The sequence below is a fragment of the Galeopterus variegatus genome, unplaced genomic scaffold, assembly GCF_000696425.1.
Source record: "Galeopterus variegatus unplaced genomic scaffold, G_variegatus-3.0.2 Scaffold984, whole genome shotgun sequence".
Classification (NCBI taxonomy): Eukaryota; Metazoa; Chordata; class Mammalia; order Dermoptera; family Cynocephalidae; genus Galeopterus; species Galeopterus variegatus.
Window position 1 is genome coordinate 364,993 of NW_007727095.1, and position 23,544 is coordinate 388,536.

The window sequence follows — 23,544 nt, forward strand, 5'->3', positions numbered from 1 at the left end:
ATGAAGCCACTGTTTTCCCAGAGTCTTCTTACATACCCGTCTCAGTCTCTAAACAAATTTTAGAAGTTACTTTTAAACCTGTTAGACTTAAATTGTGGGTATAGGATAATACACCGGTTTATATTTGGTATGATTAAATAAAATGAGAAATAGGAAAAAATAGGTTTAAATAAAATGGAATCTGAACAGATTGATAAGAAATGCAAAATATTCTGTTGGAGTCATGATCTGCTAAATCTCTAGACTTTCAGTGAAGGTATTTCATACTTTGCTATCTTTGGGAAGACAAACATTAGGAATCAGGAACTTATATTTAGATCTTGAACATAGAAAATATCACAGTTGTGTCATAAAGGAGATGAGAAATTAACTAGAAATAGAACTGAATCATTTTATGTATGGTTTGTAATCTAGTAATTGGATTCTAATTAATACAGTTGTATATTGTGTTCGCTCTAATGCTTATTGCATTGAGCAGACATAATGCTTTGCTTTATTTGTAGTACATAAGCAGCTAACTTATCTCATTTCCTATGGGGTTTAAGAGACCATGTACAGGATGTGTTGGCATAGGATAACAGTTGAGGGATCATAACAAAGGGTCTTTTATTACTGTCCATTCAAAGATGGAAAAAGAAAATAGGAAATAGGCCTTCCATGCTCATAGCTATATCTGTTACCAAGTAGCAGTGAAGATAAAAGCAAAGTACATTTCTAAATCCATAGTTTAAGTATTTTCAATTTCATCTTTTTTCATATAAATCTGTTCTAATTCTTTTAAAATTGTACCTAAAAGAGCAATAAAGTTACTTGCATCTGCCTTACATATTATTTTTAAACAAAATAGGTTATGATTATATATAAAAATTATTTAGGGCTGGTCAGTTAGCTCACTTGGTTAGAGTGTGATGTCATAACACCAAGGTCAAGGGGTTTGGATCACTGTACAGGTCAGCTATCCACTCCACCCCCCACCCAAAATTGCTTATTTAAAAATGTTTTGCACAAAAGTGATGTTAAAAGGAGCTAAAGGGCCGGCCCGGTGGCGCACTGGATAGTGCGCCGCTTGGGAAGCGCGGCGGCGCTCCCGCCCGAGGGTTCAGATCCCACATACAGACCGGTTCCCGCTCACTGGCTGAGCGAGGCGCGGGAGCAGCACCGAGGGTTGCAATCCCGTTGCCGGTCCCGGTCCAGTACGGGGGCAACACTGAGGGTTGCGATCTGTTGCCGGCCACGGAAAAAGACAAAAAAAAAAAAAAAAAGGGGCTAAAACAGGCCGGCCTGGGGGCGCACTGCTACAGTGGGCCGCTTGGGAGCGCGGTGGCGCTCCCGCCGAGGGTTTGGATCCCACATACAGACCGGCCGCTCACTGGCTGAGTGAGGTGGGGCGCAACACCGAGGGTTGCATCCCGTTGCCGGTCACGAAAAAAGACAAAAAGGAAAAAAAAAAAAAAGCTAAAACAAACCAGGCTACTTTGTTTTCCCCAAGCATTCTTTATAGATTGCTGCAGGGACTTTATACTAGTAATTTGTAAATGGTCTACATTTGCTTCTCTAAATACTCTCACTCAAAAATTAGACAATTTTGGCTTAGACTTAAACATAAGACCTTGAGAAGAAAAATGCAGATTATTGTTCAAAAATATAATTAAAGAACACGTGTTAGACAGAAACTAAGTACAATATACAATTATAGCAGTATTCAGGATATTTTATTTTTATGTTTTTCTTATTCTTTGAGAAAACCTATTGGGAGATGAAGGAAAACCTCTGTTTGGAGCACTTCAAAATAGGCAGGTATGTATATTTCAACAGGGTACATGTACTCCTGGTATGCTTTTTTTTTCTTTTTTTTAGGAATTCCACAGTTAATTTAACTTCTAAAAATTTTTGCTCCTTTTTTTATGAAGATTAGCAGAATTCTGTAGGACAATAAAAAGGAGCTGCTTTAGTCTCGTGGGAAACTGGATGACCAATATTGTGCACTTTACAGAGCTTACTCAATCCAGGTGGTTAAATGTAATTCACACAGACATTTCAGGTGATACCTGATTACTTTTACTCCCCTTTCTGTTTATTGCTAAATCAAAATCCTGGTGTCTTCTATATTTTTCCCCCTCACTAATTTTGCACCATTTTATAATATTAATTTTTTATAGTATTAATGCTGGCTTAGTTCTAGATAAATCGTCGTACTGAATTCAAGAATAAAGCTAAGCCATGGCTCCTTGATGGGCAGATCCTGACAATACTACAGAACTATACTCTTGCCTTAGTCCTAAGCCTCATATAAGGGACCCTGGAAAACAGTACTCAAGAAATGTGCTCAGTAGGCCTGTGAAGACAAAAGGGGGCAACTGAGGATTTCCTAGATGCCTGCCACCCCACCTCCCATCCCCCTGCCAGCTCCACCACCCGCCATTTTCCTCTTATTTTCCTGACAGCTGGCACAGCAGACTTGTAGTCCACAATGTGCTTCCCAACAGTTCCCATCCTCCTGTTTGGGAAACAGAAGATCTCTTTCAGTGGTTTTCTGTCATCATTCAGAGTTTTTAGAAATACATTTCCACAGGCCTCAGTAGAATAAATTAGGCCAAACATTTAAGAAATTGACTCTGGGCGAAATGAGTACTTAAATGAGAATTGGAATGATTATAGCTTTAATACATCCATGTCATGGGAAAATCTATTACAAATTTAGTAAGGTCATAAGACTTTTTACAGGTATAAAGAATATTTACAGGTAATTTATTTGCAAGAAAGTAAAGCATACGATAAGTCTGCAGCTAATTCTGATAGACTGGAATTGGTTTTTACAGTGAGTGACTTAAATCTGTCATCATCTTTATCTTTTTATCTTCCCCTCTCTTATAATCTAGCATAATGGTCTGAGAGCCTTAATGCAGTTTGCAGTTGCACAGAGGATTACCTGTCCTCAGGTCCTGATACAGAAATATCTGGTTCGTCTCTTATCAGGTAGGGTTTTGTCTGAATTATTATTATGTTACTACACACGTCTTTTTCCACTGCATTTCTGGCACTGTATTTCATTAGGAAACAACACACTGCACTAATTTTGGCCACTTACTAATGAAATATTGCTGCCTGCAGCAGTCTTACAATCAATCAATCAAAAGAAATGCATAATTGCTCCTGTAATACTTGAAATCTTATTTTTAAAATCAGGTATTTTCCAAATTCAGTCACACATTGCTTAATGACAGGGATATGTTCTGAGAAATACATCACTGTGCAAACATTATAAAGTGTACTCACACAAACCTAGATTGTATAACCTACTACACACCTAGGCTATATGGTATAGCCTATTGCTCCAATGATTGTCGTATATCTGGTCCATCATTGACAGAAATATCATTATGCAATGCATGACTGTATTTTCAGCTTACGTTCCTTCTACACCTCTTGATTATTGAATCAGTGTCCACAACCACTGATATCCATGTATCTCCAGTCTGGTTAGAAAAGGTAGCAATGAGGGCCGAGCCCGTGGCGCACTCGGGAGAGTGCGGCGCTGGGAGCGCAGCAGCGCTCCCGCCGCGGGTTCGGATCCTATATAGGGATGACAGGTGCATTCACAGCGCTCACTGGCTGAGAACGGTGCGGCCGGTCTCAAAAAGGACAAAAAAAAAAAGAAAAGGTAGCAATGAGGGCCGAGCCCGTGGCGCACTCGGGAGAGTGCGGCGCTGGGAGCGCAGCAGCGCTCCCGCCGCGGGTTCGGATCCTATATAGGGATGACAGGTGCGTTCACAGCGCTCACTGGCTGAGAACGGTGCGGCCGGTCTCAAAAAGGACAAAAAAAAAAAGAAAAGGTAGCAATGATGTGGATAAATCATTTTAAAATATGTTTAATTCTGTTGAAGTCAAAGCCATGTAAAATAATAGAAATGCTATGTGTAGTAATCTTAGAACTCAGGCCCATGCCCTTTTCTCTGAGAGGCAGGCTATATAACAACTGGTCTTGGGTTCTAACAAGCTAGAGGTTTACTAAGAGCTCATGTGGTGTTCTCAATATAAAAATGTTTTAAAAGGATAAGAGTTTACACAGCAGTAGAATGATTTTGCTTTCATTTTGGTTATCTGTATTTCCATTTGGGCATTTAAAGTCTGCTACAAGAGCTCCTCTGCACCCAAACAGGTCAGCCTTAAAGGACTGTTTGTAAATAAATCTATTTGTTCATAAGTCCAAAATATCGTAGAGGTTTCAGCTTGCATTTCACAGATGTATTACTACTAAATAAGAAAGTTATTCAGGTTTTTTAAGCTTTAAAGCTAGGCATAGTTTTCTTCTAGCTGAACTAGCAGGCAATTTTTTTCTAATAAGATAGAGCAACTTCTTTACCTTGAAAATATGTTGAGGCTGGTAACTTTCCTCCTTGTTAATCCCCACAAGCTTCTTAGGGAGATCTTCCTGAGCAGCTTTCTGCTCACTCTGATGGTGGGGGGATTACACAACTCTAGCCAAGGCTGCCGCCCAAGTTTCATCAGAACTTCCATCATGGTTAGCTTTTATATTTTCAAATTAACTTCCAGCTATCTCCTGAATTAGCCTTATGCTAATAGGAATCTAATGTTGATGGTGTTTACCTAGCCACACACTTAAAAGTTTTTCCTTTTTTTGCTTTCTTTTTTCTCTTGTTAGTCAGTTGCACAAGCCCCAAACTTTCCATATGTTACACATGCCTGTCTTTGTTCTTAGGAACTATTCCTGTTGTTGAACGACTTATCCTATTTGCGTATTACTGTTTGAGTTTTGTTTCTCACTTTTTGGTGTCTTTTTCATTTCAGTAATAAATTAGGTACCTTGTTTTATTAGCACTTACAAATAGGCTCTCTGCTTTTGCACTTGTTGCACATTATGGGACTTATATTGTTTAAAACACCTCAAAATCAGCACCAAACAAGGAGACTAACATCACACATGACAGAGACTAAAATGATGGTGTGTGATGTCTAATTTGCAGTAAGTGGTGAAATAGATGTGCTTTTGCTCTGTAATGTTGCTCAGTGCCTATTCATGTGAAAATTTATAAGCAAGAACATCTTTATTTGCAAGGTGTTAGGGCTATAAACTTTATAAAGAGGTATAAGATATGTAAGGCTTAAAGTTGTATTAAAGAAGCAGAACCTTTATTTTATAAAGGTTTTTAACACACATTATGAAGTAGCTAGATGCCAGATGTGTTCTTAACAATTGCGTTCTTCAAAAATTAAGACAAGGACAGGTCGGCCCATGGCTCACTTGGGAGAGTGTGGTGCTGATAACACCAGGGCCATAGATTCGGATCCCTGTATAGGGATGGCTGGTTAGCTCACTTGGGAGAGCGTGGTGCTGACAGCATCAAGTCAAGGGTTAAGATCCCCTTACTGGTCATCTTTAAAAAAAAAAAAAAAAAATTAAGAAATCATCGTGGGGCTCTGCTGTGATCTCCTCTAATGGAGGTAGGATTTGAATTGAGCCTTGAAAATAGGGTACATAACAGATAAGTTGAGAGGAACAGAGACAGCATTTCAAACATAGTGTACATTTGAACAAGATTGAGGGGATAGGAAAGCATGTAGTGTGTTCAAATAGACAAGTTCAATAGGAGTAGTGGCACCTATGTTTTTATAAAAATAAAGGACCTTAAATGTCCCAGTGAGAAGTTTGAACTTTAGGTAATTGGGAATTTTTGAAAAGTTTTGGCAAGAGTATTCTGGTGTTAATTTAAGGTTAAACAATAGTTTGGGTTGGATTTCAGGCAGAAAAACTACAGATAAATTATGTATCCAGATATAGTAGCAGGAATTAGGGAAGGAATTAGGGTGGGCTGGGAAAGGGCAAGGTTTTGAACTAAAATGAATAACAAAATTTGACAGAAATGAGGAAGTCCAGAATAGAAAGTTGTTTTATATATAAGGTGATGAATGTTGTTTTACTCTGTTGATTCTGTAGTAGGAATAGGACATACAATCTCATTTCTTCTAATCACCATCCTTCAAGGAAATTATCATTATCCCCATTTACAATGAGAAAACTGAGGCAGAGGGAAGTTATATGACTTGCTCATAGTCATAAAACCAGTAGGAGGAAGAACTAATATGTGAACCTGGGCCTGACAATAAAGCCGATGCTTTTCCCACTGTATCACATAAACTTTGCCAGGATGTTTAATTTGGCATGAAGGGACCATTTGACCAATAAATAAAATGAAAATATGCATGCCAAAATTGACTTTTGATTTCAAAGTAAATATTTTCAGCAACCAGACAGAAAAATAGTTTCACAACTGCCTATAAGAACAATTTGATGACAGAAACAGTATTCCACTGGCTGAAAAGATAGTAGAACTTAGGACAAGGGACTAGGAGTTATTTATATGCTCTAAGAATAAAGCAAGTTGTTAACACTGAGAAGAGAATAAGATAGGTAGTGTCATGGACATGCTAACTGACATATCAGAAATATTACTCAAAAATTTTAATATGAGAAAATGAGATCTAGAAACATCAGATGACTTGTCAAGTCACACCACTAGTTAATGTCAGAGCCCTGTGATCACTTTGTTTTATATACCCAATATGAATAACATTTATTATAGGATTATTATATGCCAAACTTGGGATAAGTGCTTTAAATGCATATGTTAATGAACCTCCCCAAAATCTTGTATGTACTGTAGACTTAGAGAAGTCAAGTCACTTGCGTATGACTAATAGTCACGGGCAGTACTGGAACCAATTTCAGTCTGACTTCAAAGCTCGTGACCTTAACCTGTATGCTTTTTGTTTAGAATCTTGGATTTGGGGTTAAGAAATTGAACTAGTCCGGAAAGAGTCTTCTCTGCCTCATTTTTTAAAGTAATAGCTTTATTAAGATATAATTCATTATCTTATTTATATCTATGTAAAATCATTCCTGTTGTCTTGACTTCTTGATTTCACTTCCTTGCCTTTCTTTCCCTTACCTCTAAATTCATTGCTCTTCTTTAGAGATTAACCAAATTAGAAAGACAATAGCTTTTGAGCTGTCTGTGCTTCCTCCAGATCATCAGTCCATACATATATAAACTGTTACCTCATTTTGTACAGGAGGATCTTCTACATCCTCATTTCACCTACACCGCTTTACAGTCTCCCTGCTCCCCACCTCAAATTTGTTCACATGTTATGTATCATAGAACATTTAGAAATGTACGGTTAGGGGGGAAAGTAATAGAGGGAACACTGTTAGAAGTAACTCTTCTTGTTCATTAAGCAAGTATTTCTGGAACAATCTCTATTTCAGTTGTTCTAGTTCATTTACCTTTTCTTTCTAGATCTTATCTTTCAACTCTTAAATTGTATCCAAGGCTTTCTGGGAGCCTTTTCTCAGTTCAATTTATCTTTCATTATGGTTCCCATATCTTAAAGGTCTGATGTACTAGTTTCTGTATTTTATAATCCTGTTATATTTTCATTTTAGATATTTCTAGCTTTCATTTTATTTAACTGTATTGCTATCTTACTGAGTTACATGAACTTTTTGTTTATTTGTTTTAGTTGTTCTTCCTAACCTAAAACCAGAAGATACACCATGCCTTCTATCTATAGATCTGTTTCATGTTTTGGTAAGTGTTCAGTAATTTTTTTTTTTTAAAGCAACTCAGGTTTATAATTTCATTTCCTCATTCAAATGTATGCTGTCTAATATTATAAATTATTGGTGTTCAGCCTATAAAATTTGGGTTCTTCTGTCCATTCTGTTTACAAATAGGTACAGATTTGACTGAGACCATCAAAATCACTTTAAAAATGAAAGTGCATTTACTTTTTCTTTGTAATAGGTATTATCTAGTTGATTATATTAGTTGTTTATATAAGCAAAATTTTAAAATTTCTATATTATGCTTCCTCCCCCCTTTTTCTTAACTGGTTTACATTATTAAGCAGTGAGTGGTGATGGTGTGAGCTATCTTAAAATCATTAATTATTTGGTGATAGGGACCAGGCCATGGATGCATCTAGGCTTCCTCAAAACACTTATGGATGGGTGGCAACTTTTGTGAGTGTCTTGCAGAGCTTTTCCATCCCTGTGATGATCTCATTACGTCAAACTGAATTCTATAGAGAAAACAGTGGTGGTGTTGGGAGCATGGAGTTTGTGTAGGGTTAGCTAGCATCCCCATCCCTCATTATCTAGACCTCTACCCAGTGGTTGTCCACCTTGACTGTCTTTTGGAATCACCTGGGGAACTTTGAAAAGAATGCTGGTAACTGGACCCTACCTCTTGAGATTCTGATTTGGTTGGGCTGGGGTGGGACCTGTTGTCTCTGTTATTTGAAGAGCTCCTCAAGTGATTGTAGTGTTGACTATTCTGAACCACACAGCTGAGAACCACTATCTAAACCTAGACTAAGTAGAGCCAGCAAAGTAATAACCTATTTGGTGATGACTTTTGTCCTCCTTTTATGGTACATACTGGAAAAACATGGTGGTTAATTAAAAACAAAAAATCCCACACAAACACAGTGCAGCATCTGGTACTCTTTACATTTAGCAATGAGATTAATTTGTGTTGGTCTTTTGTTGTTACCCATGTTGATGTACATTTTTCTTTCATAGGTAGGTGCTGTGTTAGCGTTCCCATCTTTGTATTGGGATGACACTGTTGATCTGCAGCCTTCATCAATTAGTTCTTCCTATAACCACCTTTATCTCTTCCATTTGATCACAATGGCACACATGCTTCAGATACTTCTTACCATAGACACAGGTAAAGTTCCCATCTGGATGTTGACTATAGATAACATATGCCCATGCTTTATTGGTAAAATTAATTATGCTAATGATTAATCATACTATATTTCTAAATTCTATATTATGTCTTTTGTTGAATCTATATTATGTCTTTTGTTGAATTTTAGATCATTTGTTTCTTGACAGATGCTATTTAAGCAGGGAATGGTAAAATAAGCTGTGAAAGGAATAATTAGCTGAAACCACTTAATTCTCTAACTTATTTGCAGCTGCTCTGCAGATATGTAGTAATACCATTTGGACCTGCTTTTCCCTTTTTTCCCCCTTCAAATTTCCCATTCTCCAAGGTTTGTCCCTACCCGAGTACTTTCAACATTAAATCATTCTTGATTCCTCCAGCTAGAATAATAGTACTGTGTTCACCTTATAGCATTTATCACCTGGTATCTTCTTGCATAGTTATTTGTGGTAAGATCTTATTGAATTTCCACTCCTTTCTCTGTGTTCCTCCATCCCTAGTGTAAGTTTCTTGAAGATAGGGAACAATCAAATTTTAAAATCTTCCCTCTTAAACCTCAAGTATCTGGCAACCTTTGTTAAACCCAGTAAGTGCTCATCAAATGTTTTTTGAATAAATGTTTATTTGAGAATACATGAGTAATATAACATTATGGAATTAAGATATAGTTGTTCTTTCAGAGTATGGTCTTTAATGGAAAGCAAAGCGTGGTTCTAGGTACCAGTGACCAATAAGAGCTACTGAAAGTTCAGGTAATTAAGAGGACAGATAGTTAAAGTCAAATTAGAATAAAATATAGCAAAATAATGTATGCATTTACCCTTTGACTCACTAACTCCATCTTTAGGAATCTATCCCAAAGCTTTTCTGGCAAAAATAGGAAATGATACAAGCACAACATTATTCATTGTGGCATTATTTGGAGTATTAAAAAACCAGAAACAATTCAGTTGTCTGTTAATGGGGAATTGGTAGAATAACCTGTGGTATATCCATGTAATGGAATACTATGTGGCTATAAACAGAAATGAACAAGATCTATTGATATGAATAATCTCCAGGATATATTATTAAGTAAAAAAGGCAGGGCATGGAACAATGGTTATAGTATAGCACTTTTGTGAAGGTATTTTATGTGTGTATATATTACATATATTCGTATTTGCTCATGTTGTTTATAATAGGAACAACAGAAGTTTAAACAAAAAACTAGGGCCAGCCTGTGGCTCAGTCGGGAGAGTGTGATGCTGATAACACCAAGGCCATAGCTTCGGATCCCATATAGGTATGGCTGGTTAGCTCACTGGCTGAGCGTGGTGCTGACAACACCAAGTCAAGGGTTAGGATCACCTTACCGGTCATCTTTAAAAAAAAAAACTAAAAAAAACCTAAAAATAATTGCCACTAAGGTAAGGTAAAGACACAAAGATTCAAGGAAAGGCTGCAATGAATGTTCTTTTTCAGTATAGTTTAGATTTTAGAGCCATAGAAATGTTTTACGTATCTAAAAAAAAAATAAGATGGGGGAAATTTTTTTTTTTTTTTTTTTGACCGGTAAGGGGATCGCAACCCTTGGCACGGTGTGGTCTGCACCACGCTCAGCCAGTGAGCACACCGGCTTTCCCTATATAGAATCTGAACCCGCGGCCTTGGCGCTACCAGCGCTGCACTCTCCCGAGTGAACCATGGGACCGGCCCATAATTTTTAAAAATTGAAAACAGTAAATGAAACTAACTGTTTTTAAATGATGTTTTAGGATAGACTAAGTAAGTAATTATGTCAGTGTCATTGGGAATTAAGATTTTCAGTAGAAGAGGGAAGAGACACAAGAATAAAATCAGAAAAGTTAAGTAAGAACCCAATAATCTTTCAGTCAAAATCCCAGCAAGTTATTTTGTGGATGTCAACAAACTGATTCTAAAGTTTATATAGAGAGGCAAAAGACCCAGAATAGCCAATTCAGTACTGAAGGAGAACAAAGGTAGAGGGCTGACACTACCTGACCTCAAGACTTCCTATAAAACTACATTAATAAAGACTGTGGTATTGGCAAAAGAATAGAGGAATAGATCAATGGAACAAAATACAGAGCCCAGAAATATACCCACAAAAATATAGTCAACTGATCTTTGACAAAGGAGCAAAGGGAATACAATGGAGCAAAGGTAATGTTTTCAGTAAATGGTGCTGGAACAACTGGACATCCACATGCAACAAAATGAATCTAGACACAGAACTTATACCTTTCATAAAAATTAGCTCAAAATAGATCACAGGCCTAATGTAAAACACAAAACTATAAAACTCCTATGAGATGACATAGGCAAAAACGTAGATGACTTTGGGTATGGTGATAACTTTTTAGATATGACACCAAAGATGTGATCCATGACAGAAAAAAAATTTTTAATTATTGAAACATAATTGATTGCATATATCTGTGGAGTACAGCATTGAATATCCATACCTGTGTGCAATATATGATGTTCAAATCAGGATAATTAGTATATTCAGTATTACACAATGTAATCATTTTTTGTGGCCCTTTACCAATTCCTTGCTAACCCTTCCACCCCCTCCCCTTTCCCACCTCTGGTGGTCTCAGTTCTGTTCTTTCCTTTTGCAAGTTCAGTGAATTATTGTGATCATTGTATCCTTATTATTTGTTTATTTTTTTTAGCTCCCACTTACAAGTGAGGACATGTGATATTTCTCCTTCTGTTCCTAACATATTTCACTTAACATAATTTTCTTTAAGTTCATCCATGTTGCTGTGAATGGCAGAATTTCATTCTTTTTGTATGGCAGAGTAGTATTGCATTGTGTATATATACCACATTTTCCTTATCCAGTCATCTGTTGAAGGAAATTTAGGTTGGTTCCAACTCTTGGCTATTATAAAAGGAGCTGCAGTAAAGATGGGAGTGCAGTATCCCTTCAACGTGATGATTTCCATTCCTTTGGGTATATATTCTGTAGTGGGATTGCTGGATTGTGTGGCAGTTCTATCTGTAGTTGTTTGAGGAACCTCCATACTCTTTTCCATAATGGCTGCACTAATTTACAGTCCCACCAACAGTGTAGGAGAGCTTCCCTTTCTCCGTATCCTCACCAGCATTTGTTATTCTCTTTTTGATAATAGCTGGTCCAACTGGGGTGAAATGCTATCATAGTGTAGTTTTGATTTGCATTTCCCTGATGCTTGGTGATGTTGAGCATTTTTTCATGTGTCTGTTAGCCATTTGTATATCTTTGAGAAATGCCTAATTAACTCTTTTGCCCGTTTTAAAATTGGGTTTCTTGTTTTATACTGTTAAATTGTTTGAATTCCTTCAAAGAATGCCTGTTCAGCTCCTTTGCCCATTTTTAAATTGAGATATCTGGTTTTTTTCTGTGTAATTAAGTTCCTTGTATATTCTGGAAATTAATCCCCTGTCAGATGTATAGTTTGTAAATATTTTCTCCTATTCTGCAGGTTGTCTTTTTGCTCTGTTAATTGTTTCTTTTGCTGTGCAGAAGCTTTTTAGTTTGATACAATCCCATTTATTTATTTTTATTTTTGTTGCCTGTGCTTTGGGGTCATATTCAGTCTCTGCCCAGTCCCTAATTCCTGAAGTGTTTGCCTTATGTTTTCTTTTAGGAGTTTTGTAGTTTCATCTCTTATATATATATTTTTTTTCCTTTTTGTCTTTTTTCGTGACCAGTAACGGGATCGCAGCCCTCGGTGTCGCGCCCATACCGTGATTGGCAACGGGATCGCAACCCTCAGTGTCGCGCCCGCACCGCGCTCAACCAGCGAGCGGACCGGTTGGCAACGGGATCGCAACCCTCAGTGTCGCGCCCGCACCGCGCTCAACCAGCGAGTGGACCGGTCTCTATATGGGATCCAAACCCTCGGCGGGAGCGCTGCCGCACTCCCAAGGGCCGCACTCTACCGAGTGCGCCACCGGGCTGGCCCTTCATCTCTTATATTTAAGTCTTTAATCCATTTTGAGTTGATGTTGGTATATGGTGAGAGATACAGGTCTAGTTTCATTCTTCTTCGTATGGATGTCCAGTTTTCCCAGCATTATTTATTGAAGAGGCAGTCTTTTCCCCAACGTATGTTCTTGTTGTCTTTGTCAAAGATCAGTTGGCTGTAAGTCTGTGAGTTGATTTCTGGGTTGGCTATTCTGTTCCACTGGTCTTAGTGTCAGTTTTATGCCAGTACCATGCTGTTTTGGTTACTATAGCTTTGTAATATAATTTGAAACCAGGTAGTGTTAGGCTTATGGCTTTATTTTGCTCAGGATTACTTTGGCTGTTCAGGGGTTTTTGTCGTTCCATATGTATGTTAGAATTTTTTTTTTTTTTTTTTTTCTATTTCTGTGAAGAATGTCATTGGGATTTTGGTGGGAATTGCACTGAATCTGTAGATTGCTTTGAGTATAGTATAGACATTTTCACAATGTAAATTCTTCCAATCCAAGAGTATGGAATGTCTTTTTATTTTTTTGTGTCCTTTTAATTTCCATGAAAGAAATAATTGATAGGCTGGACTTCAGTAGAGTCAAAACCTTCTGCTCTGCAAAAGACAGTGTCAAGAGAATAAGACAAGCCACAGACTGAGAGAAACTGTTTCCAAAGGCAATCTGACAAAGGACTGTTATCCAAAGTTTACAAAAAAAATCTTAACACTCAACAGTAAGAAAACAAGCAGTCCAGTTAAAAAATGGGCAAAAGACCTGGATCAGGCAGCTAACCAAAGAAGATATACAGATGGCAATTGATCATATGGAAAGATGTTCAACATCTGTATGTCGTTAGGAAATTGCAAATTAAAACAATGAGATATCACTACACACCTTTTTTTTTTAACTTATTTTTTTCATTCTACATGTTTGTGGGTTAAACTTTGTTGTTTCAATACATGCATATATTGTATAATTATCTAATCAAAATAGTTATCATATCGATCACCTAAACATTTATCATTTCTTTGTGGTTATAACAGTCCAGATCCTCTTTTCTGGCTATCTTGAAATATACAATACAATGTTGTTAGCTATGGTCACCCTAGGGCACCAGATCTTATTCTTACTATCTAACTGTAACTTGTAACTCTATACCAGTCTACCAATCTTTCCTCAATTCCTCCCTCTCTTCCCTGCCTCTGGTAACCACTCTTCTACTCTCTATTTCTCTCTTTTTTCTCTCTCTTTTTTATTTTTCTTAATTGACCCATGATAATTGTACATATTTATGGGGTATAGTATGATATTTGGGTACATTCATACTGTGTGCAGTGATCATATCAAGGTGCTTAGTATATCAGTCATCTCAAACATTAGTCACACCTATTAAAATGGCCAAAATTCATAACACTGATAACTTCAAATGTTTGTGAGGATGTAGAACAACAAGAACTCTCATTTGTTGTTGGTGGGAATGCAAAAATGGTGTACTCACTTTGGAAGACAGTTTGGCAGTCAAAGCTGTACCCTTACCATACAATGTATTAGCCATACTCCTTGGTATTTACCCTTATGAATTGAAAGCAAAACTGCTTTTTACCCTGAGTGAATCATTGTGCAGTATATGCACATATTGAAACAACACACTGTACCCCACAAATATGTATAAATAAATGTTAAAATAAAAAACTTTAGGGCCGGCCCGGTGGCGCACTGCTACAGTGTGCCGCTTGGGAGTGTGGTGGCGCTCCCGCCGAGGGTTCGGATCCCACATACAGACCGGTTCCCGCTCACTGGCTGAGCGAGGTGCGGGCGCAGCACCGAGGGTTGCGATCCCGTTGCCGGTCTGGTCCGGTCCGGGCGCGACACTGAGGGTTGCGATCTGTTGCCGGACATGAAAAAAGACAAAAAATAAAAATAAAAATAAAAATAAAAAACTTTAAATAAAAATATTTTAAAAAGGAAAAAAGAAAACTTATTTCCATACAAAAACCTGCTCACAGATGTTTATTGCAGCTTTATTCATAATCGCCAAAACTTGGAAGCAACCAAGATGTCCTTTAGTGGGTGAGTGGATAAGTAAATTGTGGTACATCCATCTAAACAATGGAATAGTCTTCAATGCTAAAAAGGAATGAGCTATCAAGCCATAAAAAGACCTAGAGGAAACATAAATGCATATTACTAAGTGAAAAAAGCCAATCTGAAAAGGCTACCTACCATATGAATCCAACTGTGTATGACACTCTGGGAAAGGCCAAGCTGTGAAGACAGTGAAAAGATTAGTGGTTGTCAGGAAAGGGGGCAGGGGTTAAATAGTCAGAGGACAGAGGATTTTAAAGGTAGTGAAACTGTTCTGTAAATAATGGTGGGTACATGACATTAAACATTTGTCTAAACCCATATGATGTACAACACCAAGAGTAATGTAATCTGTGGACTTTGGGTGATAATGATGTGACAATGTAGATTCATTGATTGTAACAAATTCATTATTCTGGTGCTGGATGTTGATAGTGGGGGATGTTGTGTGAAGGGGACGCACGGATGAAGGAATCACGCGAGACCCGGGCTAACAGTTCGCCAGAGCAGTTCCGCTTTATTCAAGGACTGCGCGTACATTTATAGGGTGCTGTGCTCCGGGGCGGGAGGGAGAGTGGACGGGGTGGTAACTGATTGGATGGGGCTGGGCAGGAGGTGAGCCTTGACCTGTGACTGGCTGAGGTTTGGCGCGGGTGGGCTTGGGTGTTGGCATAAGCAAGCTTGTTTACTGCAGAGAAGAACCAGGAAGGGCGCCATATTGCCAGGGTGTGTCCCTGTTCAGGCGCCCATGGGGTCCCTACATTGTGCATGTGTAGGGATGGAGTATATGGGATCTCACTGTACTTTCCACTCTATTTTGCTCTGAACCTAAAACTGCTCTAAAAAAATAAAGTTCATTGATTGAAAAAAAAAGCACAATAATTTTATTTGTGTGTATACATTTGTCATACTCATCAAATGTTGCACTTAATATCTACATTTTATTGCATGTAAAGTTTATCTCATTAAAAAAAAATCATATACAAATATTGAACTCTTACATTTGGATTGAAAAAAAACAGTATGAACTATGATATATTTTTTTCTTTAAAAAAAACGTGTATTTCCTAAAGAGATCTTATTTGGAAAATGAACTAGCAGTATTCATAAGATAAAATTACTCAGGGTAATTTTAATTGTGACCTTTCAGAATTAATGCATAAACAAAAGCATTTTTTTTAAAAAAAGAGCACTATTCAAATGTGTTGTAACTATCCCTTGCAGCAAACTGCAAGGTGTAGGCATTTTCATCTCCATTTTAATACAATAAAATTAAAGTTCAGAGAACTTAAGTGGCTTACCCAGAACCTTAATGTAAGAGGCAGAGTTGGCAATTGCCAGAAAGTTTTAAGATGATCCTCCTTAAGGATAGGTCAATGGAAGAAAATGACCTCACAAGGCTCTTTTTATGGGGCTCTTTGCTTGAACATGAAGGCGGAACAGCCGCCTACTTCCCTTTCTAGAGAGGTTGAATTTCTACCTACTAGGGACCCAGAGCAGATAGCTGACCACTAATTTATTTCTCTGGTCAGGCTATAATGAAGTAAATATTAGACATCCAAGTTTAGTGATTCTGCTCTATTTGTTTCTCCAGTTAATATACAGATAAAGTTTGCCTAACATTTTTAATATTCACAATCAACTATTTAGATCGAGAACAAGAAAAAGAATTCAGTTGAATCAATATTGTGTATTATCTTAGAACCGTGAAATTAACATTTAATTGGTAAATTGAATAGCAAATTTGTAAATTCATCTTGAGAATTTCTTTTTCAGGTCTCCCTCTTGCTCAGGTTCAAGAAGACAGTGAAGAGGCTCATTCTGCATCTTCTTTCTTTGCAGAAGTTTCTCAATATACAAGTGGGTGAGTAGCAGTTCATTAGTCCAGTCAACTTCAGTATTGTTTTAATAATTTTACATGTTTGTTCAATTGTTTGGCAGTATAACTCTTACCATTTTAATTCCAATTTTTAAAAATCAGTTAAGGGCTGGGCCGAGCCCGTGGCGCACTCGGGAGAGTGTGGCACTGGGCTCCTGCCGCGGGTTCGGATCCTATATAGGGATGACGGGTGTGCTCACAGCGCTCACTGGCTGAGCGCGGTGCGGCCGGTCTCAAAAAGGACAAAAAAAAAAAAATCAGTTAGGGACTTTTAGTATATGACTTTATTTGCTACAGATGGGCTTATAGTGAAGAAAATTTACTTTGATTATTTTACCTTGAAGTAAAAAAAGGCTGTAGGTTGGAATAACAAACTTGTTTCTGAGACTGAAACAAGTTTGACACATATTTACTTTTATAAACTGTTCTGGGAATATAGACAAAAGATGATAGAATTTTAACAAATGGCAGTATTTAAGTAAATGTAGAAAATAGGTCAGTCTTTTATAGAAATCCATACAGTTGATGTGCTTGATGCACTTAACTAATTGGAGGTTTTTTTAAGGCTGTTATAAGTGATATAGGAAATATATTGTCATTTACATTTTAATATGCATATTATATATACATATATGTATATATTATATAATATATAGTTATATATGTAACATATAATTTATACTTATATATAACTTGAAATTTATATACAGACGCTCCTCAATTTATGATGGGGTTACATCCCGGTAAACCCATCATAAGTCAGAAATATCATAAGTTGAAAATGCATTTAATACCCCATGAACCTGTATGATTTAGTCAAAAAATCTTAAGTCCGACCGTTGTAAGTCAGGGACTGCCTGTATATTTTACCTCTGAATAAAGGTTAAAACCAAAAGTACAGTAGGAATGATCTTCTGCCAAGTTTCCCTCTTTGTTTTCATCTTCTTTACCAGTCTTTTTTTTTTTTTTTAAGTTAATAGTTTTTTAGAACCATTTTAGGTTTACAGAAAAATTGAGTAGAAAATACAGTTCCCATTTACTCCTTCTTTCTACCAATTTCCCTTATTATTCATATGGTTCTTTTTTTTTTAATAGACTTTTTTAGAGCAGTGTTAGGTTTTCAGAAAAATTGTTCAGTGTTCCCATATACTTGCCCCCAGTTTCTTCATTATTAATGTCTTGTATCTTGTGATACATTTGTTACAATTGGTGAACCAGTACTGATACATTATTAACTAAAATCCATGGCTTACAATAGTGTTCAGTCTCTGTGTCATTAAAATATTGTACAGAATAGTTTCACTGCCCTACAAATCACCACTCAATTGTATTATAAAAACCAGGCAAGTATTAATTTCTGTAACTAACTCAGTTCCTTTGATTAGTTACAGATAAATTTTTCTTCTTTACATTTCATTACAAAGTTTTGTAATCTCAAAAAAAATGAAAGCTTTAGCAAGCTTTAAGTTTAATGTTGAAGAGTGAACTTTTTTTTATAGTCAAGTTTCTTTAAAGTAGATTCTTTTTTGGTCACCTTTTTGTCTTTGTTTTGCCTTTGTGTTTGATATCCACCTAGGAAAAATAGAGTAGTTCTTTGCCTTAAAAATGCACAAGTTCTGTGGCTTTCTTTAGGAAATTATTAGATTTAAACACTGAAGCTACTAGCTAGTTAAGTATTTTGTTTTAAATGTATAAAAATTAAATGGGTAATAAATTATTTAAATGTTTAGCTATGCTTTTGATAGAGGATGTGCTTAAAATCTGGGGTTTTAGTCTGATAAGTCTTCTGTTCTATTCTGGAATTATTGTCTCTTAGCTGCATTGGGTGTGGTATTCCTGGCTGGTATTTGTGGGTTTCATTGAAGAATGGCATCACCCCTTACCTTCGCTGTGCTGCACTGTTTTTCCACTATTTACTTGGGGTAACTCCACCTGAAGAACTGCTAACCAGTAAGTAGAAAACTGAAATAACAGAATAGAAAATGGTAGACTTTTTTTGTTCTTAACTTCGAGCTCAAGAATGCAAGGTTAGAGTAGGCAAAACTGCTTCTGTATTTCCTACCTCTTTCACCTGTGTTCACCCCAAACATGTGTGCTTCTGTCCTAATGTTAATAGTAAGGCCAAAAACCCGATTAGCCTCATAATCTGCAAGATCTACTCTTGGCTCCTATCTATGTATAGTTTATATACTTGAGCGTATAAAATGCCTGCATGGAAAATATAACTGATTGATATACAAGAAGTTAGAATCATTGGTTGCCTTTTGGGAAGAGAACTGTTTAGCTAGATAGGAAGAAGACTTTATTTATTGTATACCGTTATTTGAATTTTGAACATATGACCATATTAAAGAAATAAAATGCTGCTGGGAAAAGCCTGCTGGAATCAAGCAAGGCTGTGTATATTTAAGCAACAGGATCATTTTCTTTTTCATTTACTTTCCTCTAAATCTTGACCAAAGTGTAGAAGGCTTTCTTGTGGCTTTGTATGGGTAAAAATCAGAACATTTGTATGCTTTTCGAAGAGTCAGCAAAATTACTCAGAGATTTTTACTTTTGTCCTTTGAAAATAAACTGACTAGTCAATTTTAATGGCTGTTAGCATCATTATCTTGAACTCAGTTCAATAGAGTTTATCTAATCTAGGTTTATCATGTCTCCATAAAATAGGACTCCACTTTCCAGGTAATTGCCAGTGCAGATCTATTGTTTGCACACACACACACAAATGTGTATTTATTTATATAGTAGATGCTACAGTACAGCAGTGAAGAAAATAAAGTCCTTTCTTTTACTGGGAAGAAACCAAATATAAACAAACAGATAAATATATGTAATATAATGTCAAATGGTGATAAGTGGTGCAAAGAAAAATAAAGCAGGTCATGGGAATAGAGAGTCCCAATCTGGGGAACTCTTTGGCATAAGTATGGAACGCTTCTCTGTGAGGAGACACGGAACAAAGAGCTGCATGGATGGGGTTGAACTAGACAGACAGTTCAAGGAAGAGTATTCCTAAACAGAAGGAGCAATAAATGCAATGGCTTTGCTTGACATAGTCAAAGAACAGTGAAAAGATGAGTCGGGCTGAAGCCTAATAAACAGTGGGGAGGGTAGCAGGAGATGAGGTCAAAGAAGCAGCCAGGGGCTGAACATGTAGGGCTTTTATGCAACGATAAGTACTTGTATTTTATACTAACTGTGGTGGTTAGACATTGGAAACATCTAATAAGGAGAATGATGCAGTCACTTTTGTTTTAAAAGGATCACTGTGGTTTTTATGCCACCCACAGTTTTCTAGAGTACAAAATATTCTTTCTGCGTATAGAGTACAGAAATGAGTATAAACAATGAAGAACCTCTTTTAACAGATTGGCCAGGTAAGAATAACATGCTTATTAAGTGTATTTTTATTCTTTTGCAGATTCTGCAGAGGAAGAGTACAATGCACTCTGTAGCTATCTATCTTTACCTACAAATTTGTTCCTGCTTTTCCAGGAATATTGGGATACTGTAAGGCCCTTGCTCCAGAGGTACTGTAGGGACAAAACATCATTGTTATTATACAGTTTGAAAATTTTTAATTATTATTATTTGGTAAGCTTTAAGATTGATTAGCATTGATTGAAGAGGTGACCGAGGTATAAGAGATTCCTTATTCACACACTTAAGGAATAAGAATAAGAACAGCACCATGGGCAATTGGAATTCCTGCCTACTCCACATAACTACGGTTCATTTTATTTATTTTCCCCACAGCTGGTGTCTCATCCCAATTTCAATTTGGGGGAAAATTTTGCTAGCAGACATAAAGTCACAGTTAAGTATCAAAAGAACCCAAATTGGGGCTATATCCAAAACGGTAGCATATTTCATATTGTAGAACATATCTCAGGAGGGTAACTTAAGATAGAGGGAAAGTCATTTTGTGATACAAAGATGTATCAGAGAGAAGTGTGTCTTCCCTTCAGAAAAACTTCCTTTCCATCTCATTATTTACTGGCCTTCTTGTTCACTGTCAACCCTCCCAACCACTCGTCTCCTTACCCTATCTTTGCCTACACATTTTCCATCATTTTTATAAACAGTTCTCATGCTGTTACTCTTACTTTATTTCCCCTGTGATTTTCTTTAATCTCCTTGCTTCTCTGCCTTTTTTTTTTTTTTTTTTCCTTTTTCCTTTTTGTCTTTTTTCGTGTCCGGCAACAGATCGCAACCCTCAGTGTCGCGCCCGTACCGGACCGGACCGGCAACGGGATCGCAACCCTCGGCGCTGCGCCCGCACCTTGCTCAGCCAGTGAGCAGGAACCGGTCTGTATGTGGGATCCGAACCCTCGGCGGGAGTGCCGCCGCGCTCTCAAGCGGCGCACTGTAGCAGTGCTCCACCGGGCGCCCATTCTCTGCCTTTTTATTTCTCCTTTTTCTTTAATCAATCTCTTTTTCCCTCCATCCTCAGATCAGGATTTATGTAGGAAATTAAACAACATGGTACTGAAAGACCTATGGATCCAAGAAGAAATTAAACAGGAAATAAAAATAAATTCTTGAAATTAACAAAAATAAAGGCACATCATACCACAAACTGTGGTACATTGCACAAGCAGTATAAAGAGGGAAGTTTATTGCAATAAACACTTACATCAAAAGAGTAGAAAGATTTCAAATAAACAATCTAATGTTACATGTAAAACAACTAGAAAAATGGAAACAATCCAATCCCCAAATTAGTAGACAGAAATAATTAAGATCAGAGCAGAATTAAATGAAATAGTCGTATAACTTCGTATAATGTATGCTATACGAAGTTATTACGCTGGCAGTAACAGAGTTCTTCTCTGGCTCTAGTTCCCACCAGATAAGCCTACTGTGATTCTATACTCCACTAGCAATCCTAGTCCCTGGGCTTCAATAATACCACTGTTTTCTGTTGTTACTCCAGCCTGAGTGGGGAGGGGGTGGTAATCCTTAGGTTGCCTTGCCTTTTTGTCTTATGGTTGGTTTCTCAACCCTTCATTACTTTTAGCATACTTCCTGGTATAAAATTCTCTTATATAAATACTTAGAATAGTTTCTGTATTTTTCTAGGAAGACCTTGGTTGCTATACCCTTTAAAAAAGAAATCAATAGGGCCGGCCCGGTGGCGCACTGCTATAGTGCGCCGCTCGGGAAGCGCGGTGGCGCTCCCGCCGAGGTTCGGATCCCACATGCAGACCGGCTGCTCACTGGCTGAGCGAGGGGCGGGAGCAACACCGAGGGTTGCGATCCCGTGGCCGGTCCCGGTCCGGTACGGGCGCGACACTGAGGGTTGTGATCCGTTGCCTGTCACGAAAAAAGACAAAAAGGAAAAAAAAAAAAAAAGAAATCAATAAAAGCGGGAAAAAATAAATAGACACAAAAAAGAAGGGGAGGAAAGAAAGGGGGAAGAAAAGGGGCAAGATGTAAGAAAAGAAATGTAGAAGGGGGAACACAAAGAATTAGAGACAATGGCTTTTTGACAGATACTGACTGCACTGAAGTTGTGAGGATCCATTTGTTTTAGTTTTTTGTTTTTTTTTAATTTTAATTTAACTTATACAGTGTAATTGTACATACCTATGGGGTACAGTCTGATATTTGATATATATATGTTGTATAATAATTGGGCCAGGGTAGTTAATGTATCAGTCACCTTATGCATTTATCATTTCTTTGCGGGGAGAACATTAAAAAGCCTCTCCTCTAGCTGTTAAGTAATATACAAAACTTAATTGTTAACCATAGTCACCCTACTGTGCAATAGAACACCAGAATTTATTTCTCCTGTCTAATTGTCATTAGCTTTTTCTCTTGGCTCCACATACAGGTGGTGTGCAGATCCTGCTTTACTAAACTGTTTGAAGCAAAAAAGCACTGTGGTCAGGTTGGTTTTATTATTCAATCCTTTTTCCTCCCGTCCACAAGTTGTGTTTCCTAAAGGAGTTGATTCATTGAGCATACTTTCTAGTCTGCCTTCTTCATTCTCAGTACATTGTTTCCTACATTTCTGGTAGGTCTTTGCCAGAAATTAGACTCTTCCTACAATTGTTTTTTTCTTACAGTGGCTGTCCTGTATTTCATGTTAGTCAATCTTCCCCAAGGCATGCAGGCAAGGCTTTTATTGTGCTTAGTGTGATAGGAACGAACAATAACACTTGCAAACATTTATCAAGTGCTAAGTATGTTATGTTTCACTTTAGTATCTCATTTAGTTCTCAACACCTCTGTGAGTTTCTTTGATACTATTATTCATATTTAATATTTCTTAAATCAGTATGAGTTCATTTAATGTAATGTTTCTCTTTTCTTTTTTGTCCTGAAAACTTGTTATTAAATTGATAGTGTGCCCATGATTAGAGTATAATATATTCATGCCCAGTTTACAAATGAGGAAATACAGGCTTAGGTTCGGAGACTTACCAAGTGTCAGCAAGTTTAGTATTTGTGACCAGGTCTGATTTCAAAGGCTGTGTTCTTAACAATTACTTTATGTTACCTTCCTAGTCAGTATAGAAATCTTGCTGGAACAATTTAGTCTTAGGAAAGAGTGGGAGTTGAGTTTGGAAAGGAAGCCTGCTGATGAAAGATTTGGAATTCTAGGCTGAGAAGTTTGGATTTAATCTAGTCAACAGTAGGAATTACTTTGGATTGTAAGTATAGATCCTTTCATTATTTTTAAGATATTCTTCCTTCTATCACCTTGGTCATTTTTTTATCTGGGCTTATTTACTCATAAATAAAATTGCCTTTAAATTATATTTCTAGGTATCCTAGAAAAAGAAATAGTTTGATAGACCTTCCTGATGACTATAGTTGCCTCTTAAATCAAGCTTCTCATTTCAGGTAAGAAGAAGA

General features: G+C 37.1%; 1 protein-coding gene across 1 annotated transcript in view; it reads left to right on the plus strand.

Moving 5' to 3' along the window:
* Positions 1–23,544, plus strand: part of UBR1 (ubiquitin protein ligase E3 component n-recognin 1) — a 143,251-nt gene that overhangs the window by 105,354 nt on the left and 14,353 nt on the right. Inside the window, exons 36-44 of the mRNA XM_008574027.1 lie at positions 1,742–1,797; positions 2,880–2,976; positions 7,543–7,610; positions 8,606–8,756; positions 16,572–16,659; positions 18,491–18,624; positions 20,099–20,207; positions 22,517–22,573; positions 23,455–23,532. Coding sequence (XP_008572249.1) covers positions 1,742–1,797; positions 2,880–2,976; positions 7,543–7,610; positions 8,606–8,756; positions 16,572–16,659; positions 18,491–18,624; positions 20,099–20,207; positions 22,517–22,573; positions 23,455–23,532 — 838 coding nt within the window. The remainder of the gene's footprint in view (positions 1–1,741; positions 1,798–2,879; positions 2,977–7,542; positions 7,611–8,605; positions 8,757–16,571; positions 16,660–18,490; positions 18,625–20,098; positions 20,208–22,516; positions 22,574–23,454; positions 23,533–23,544) is intronic.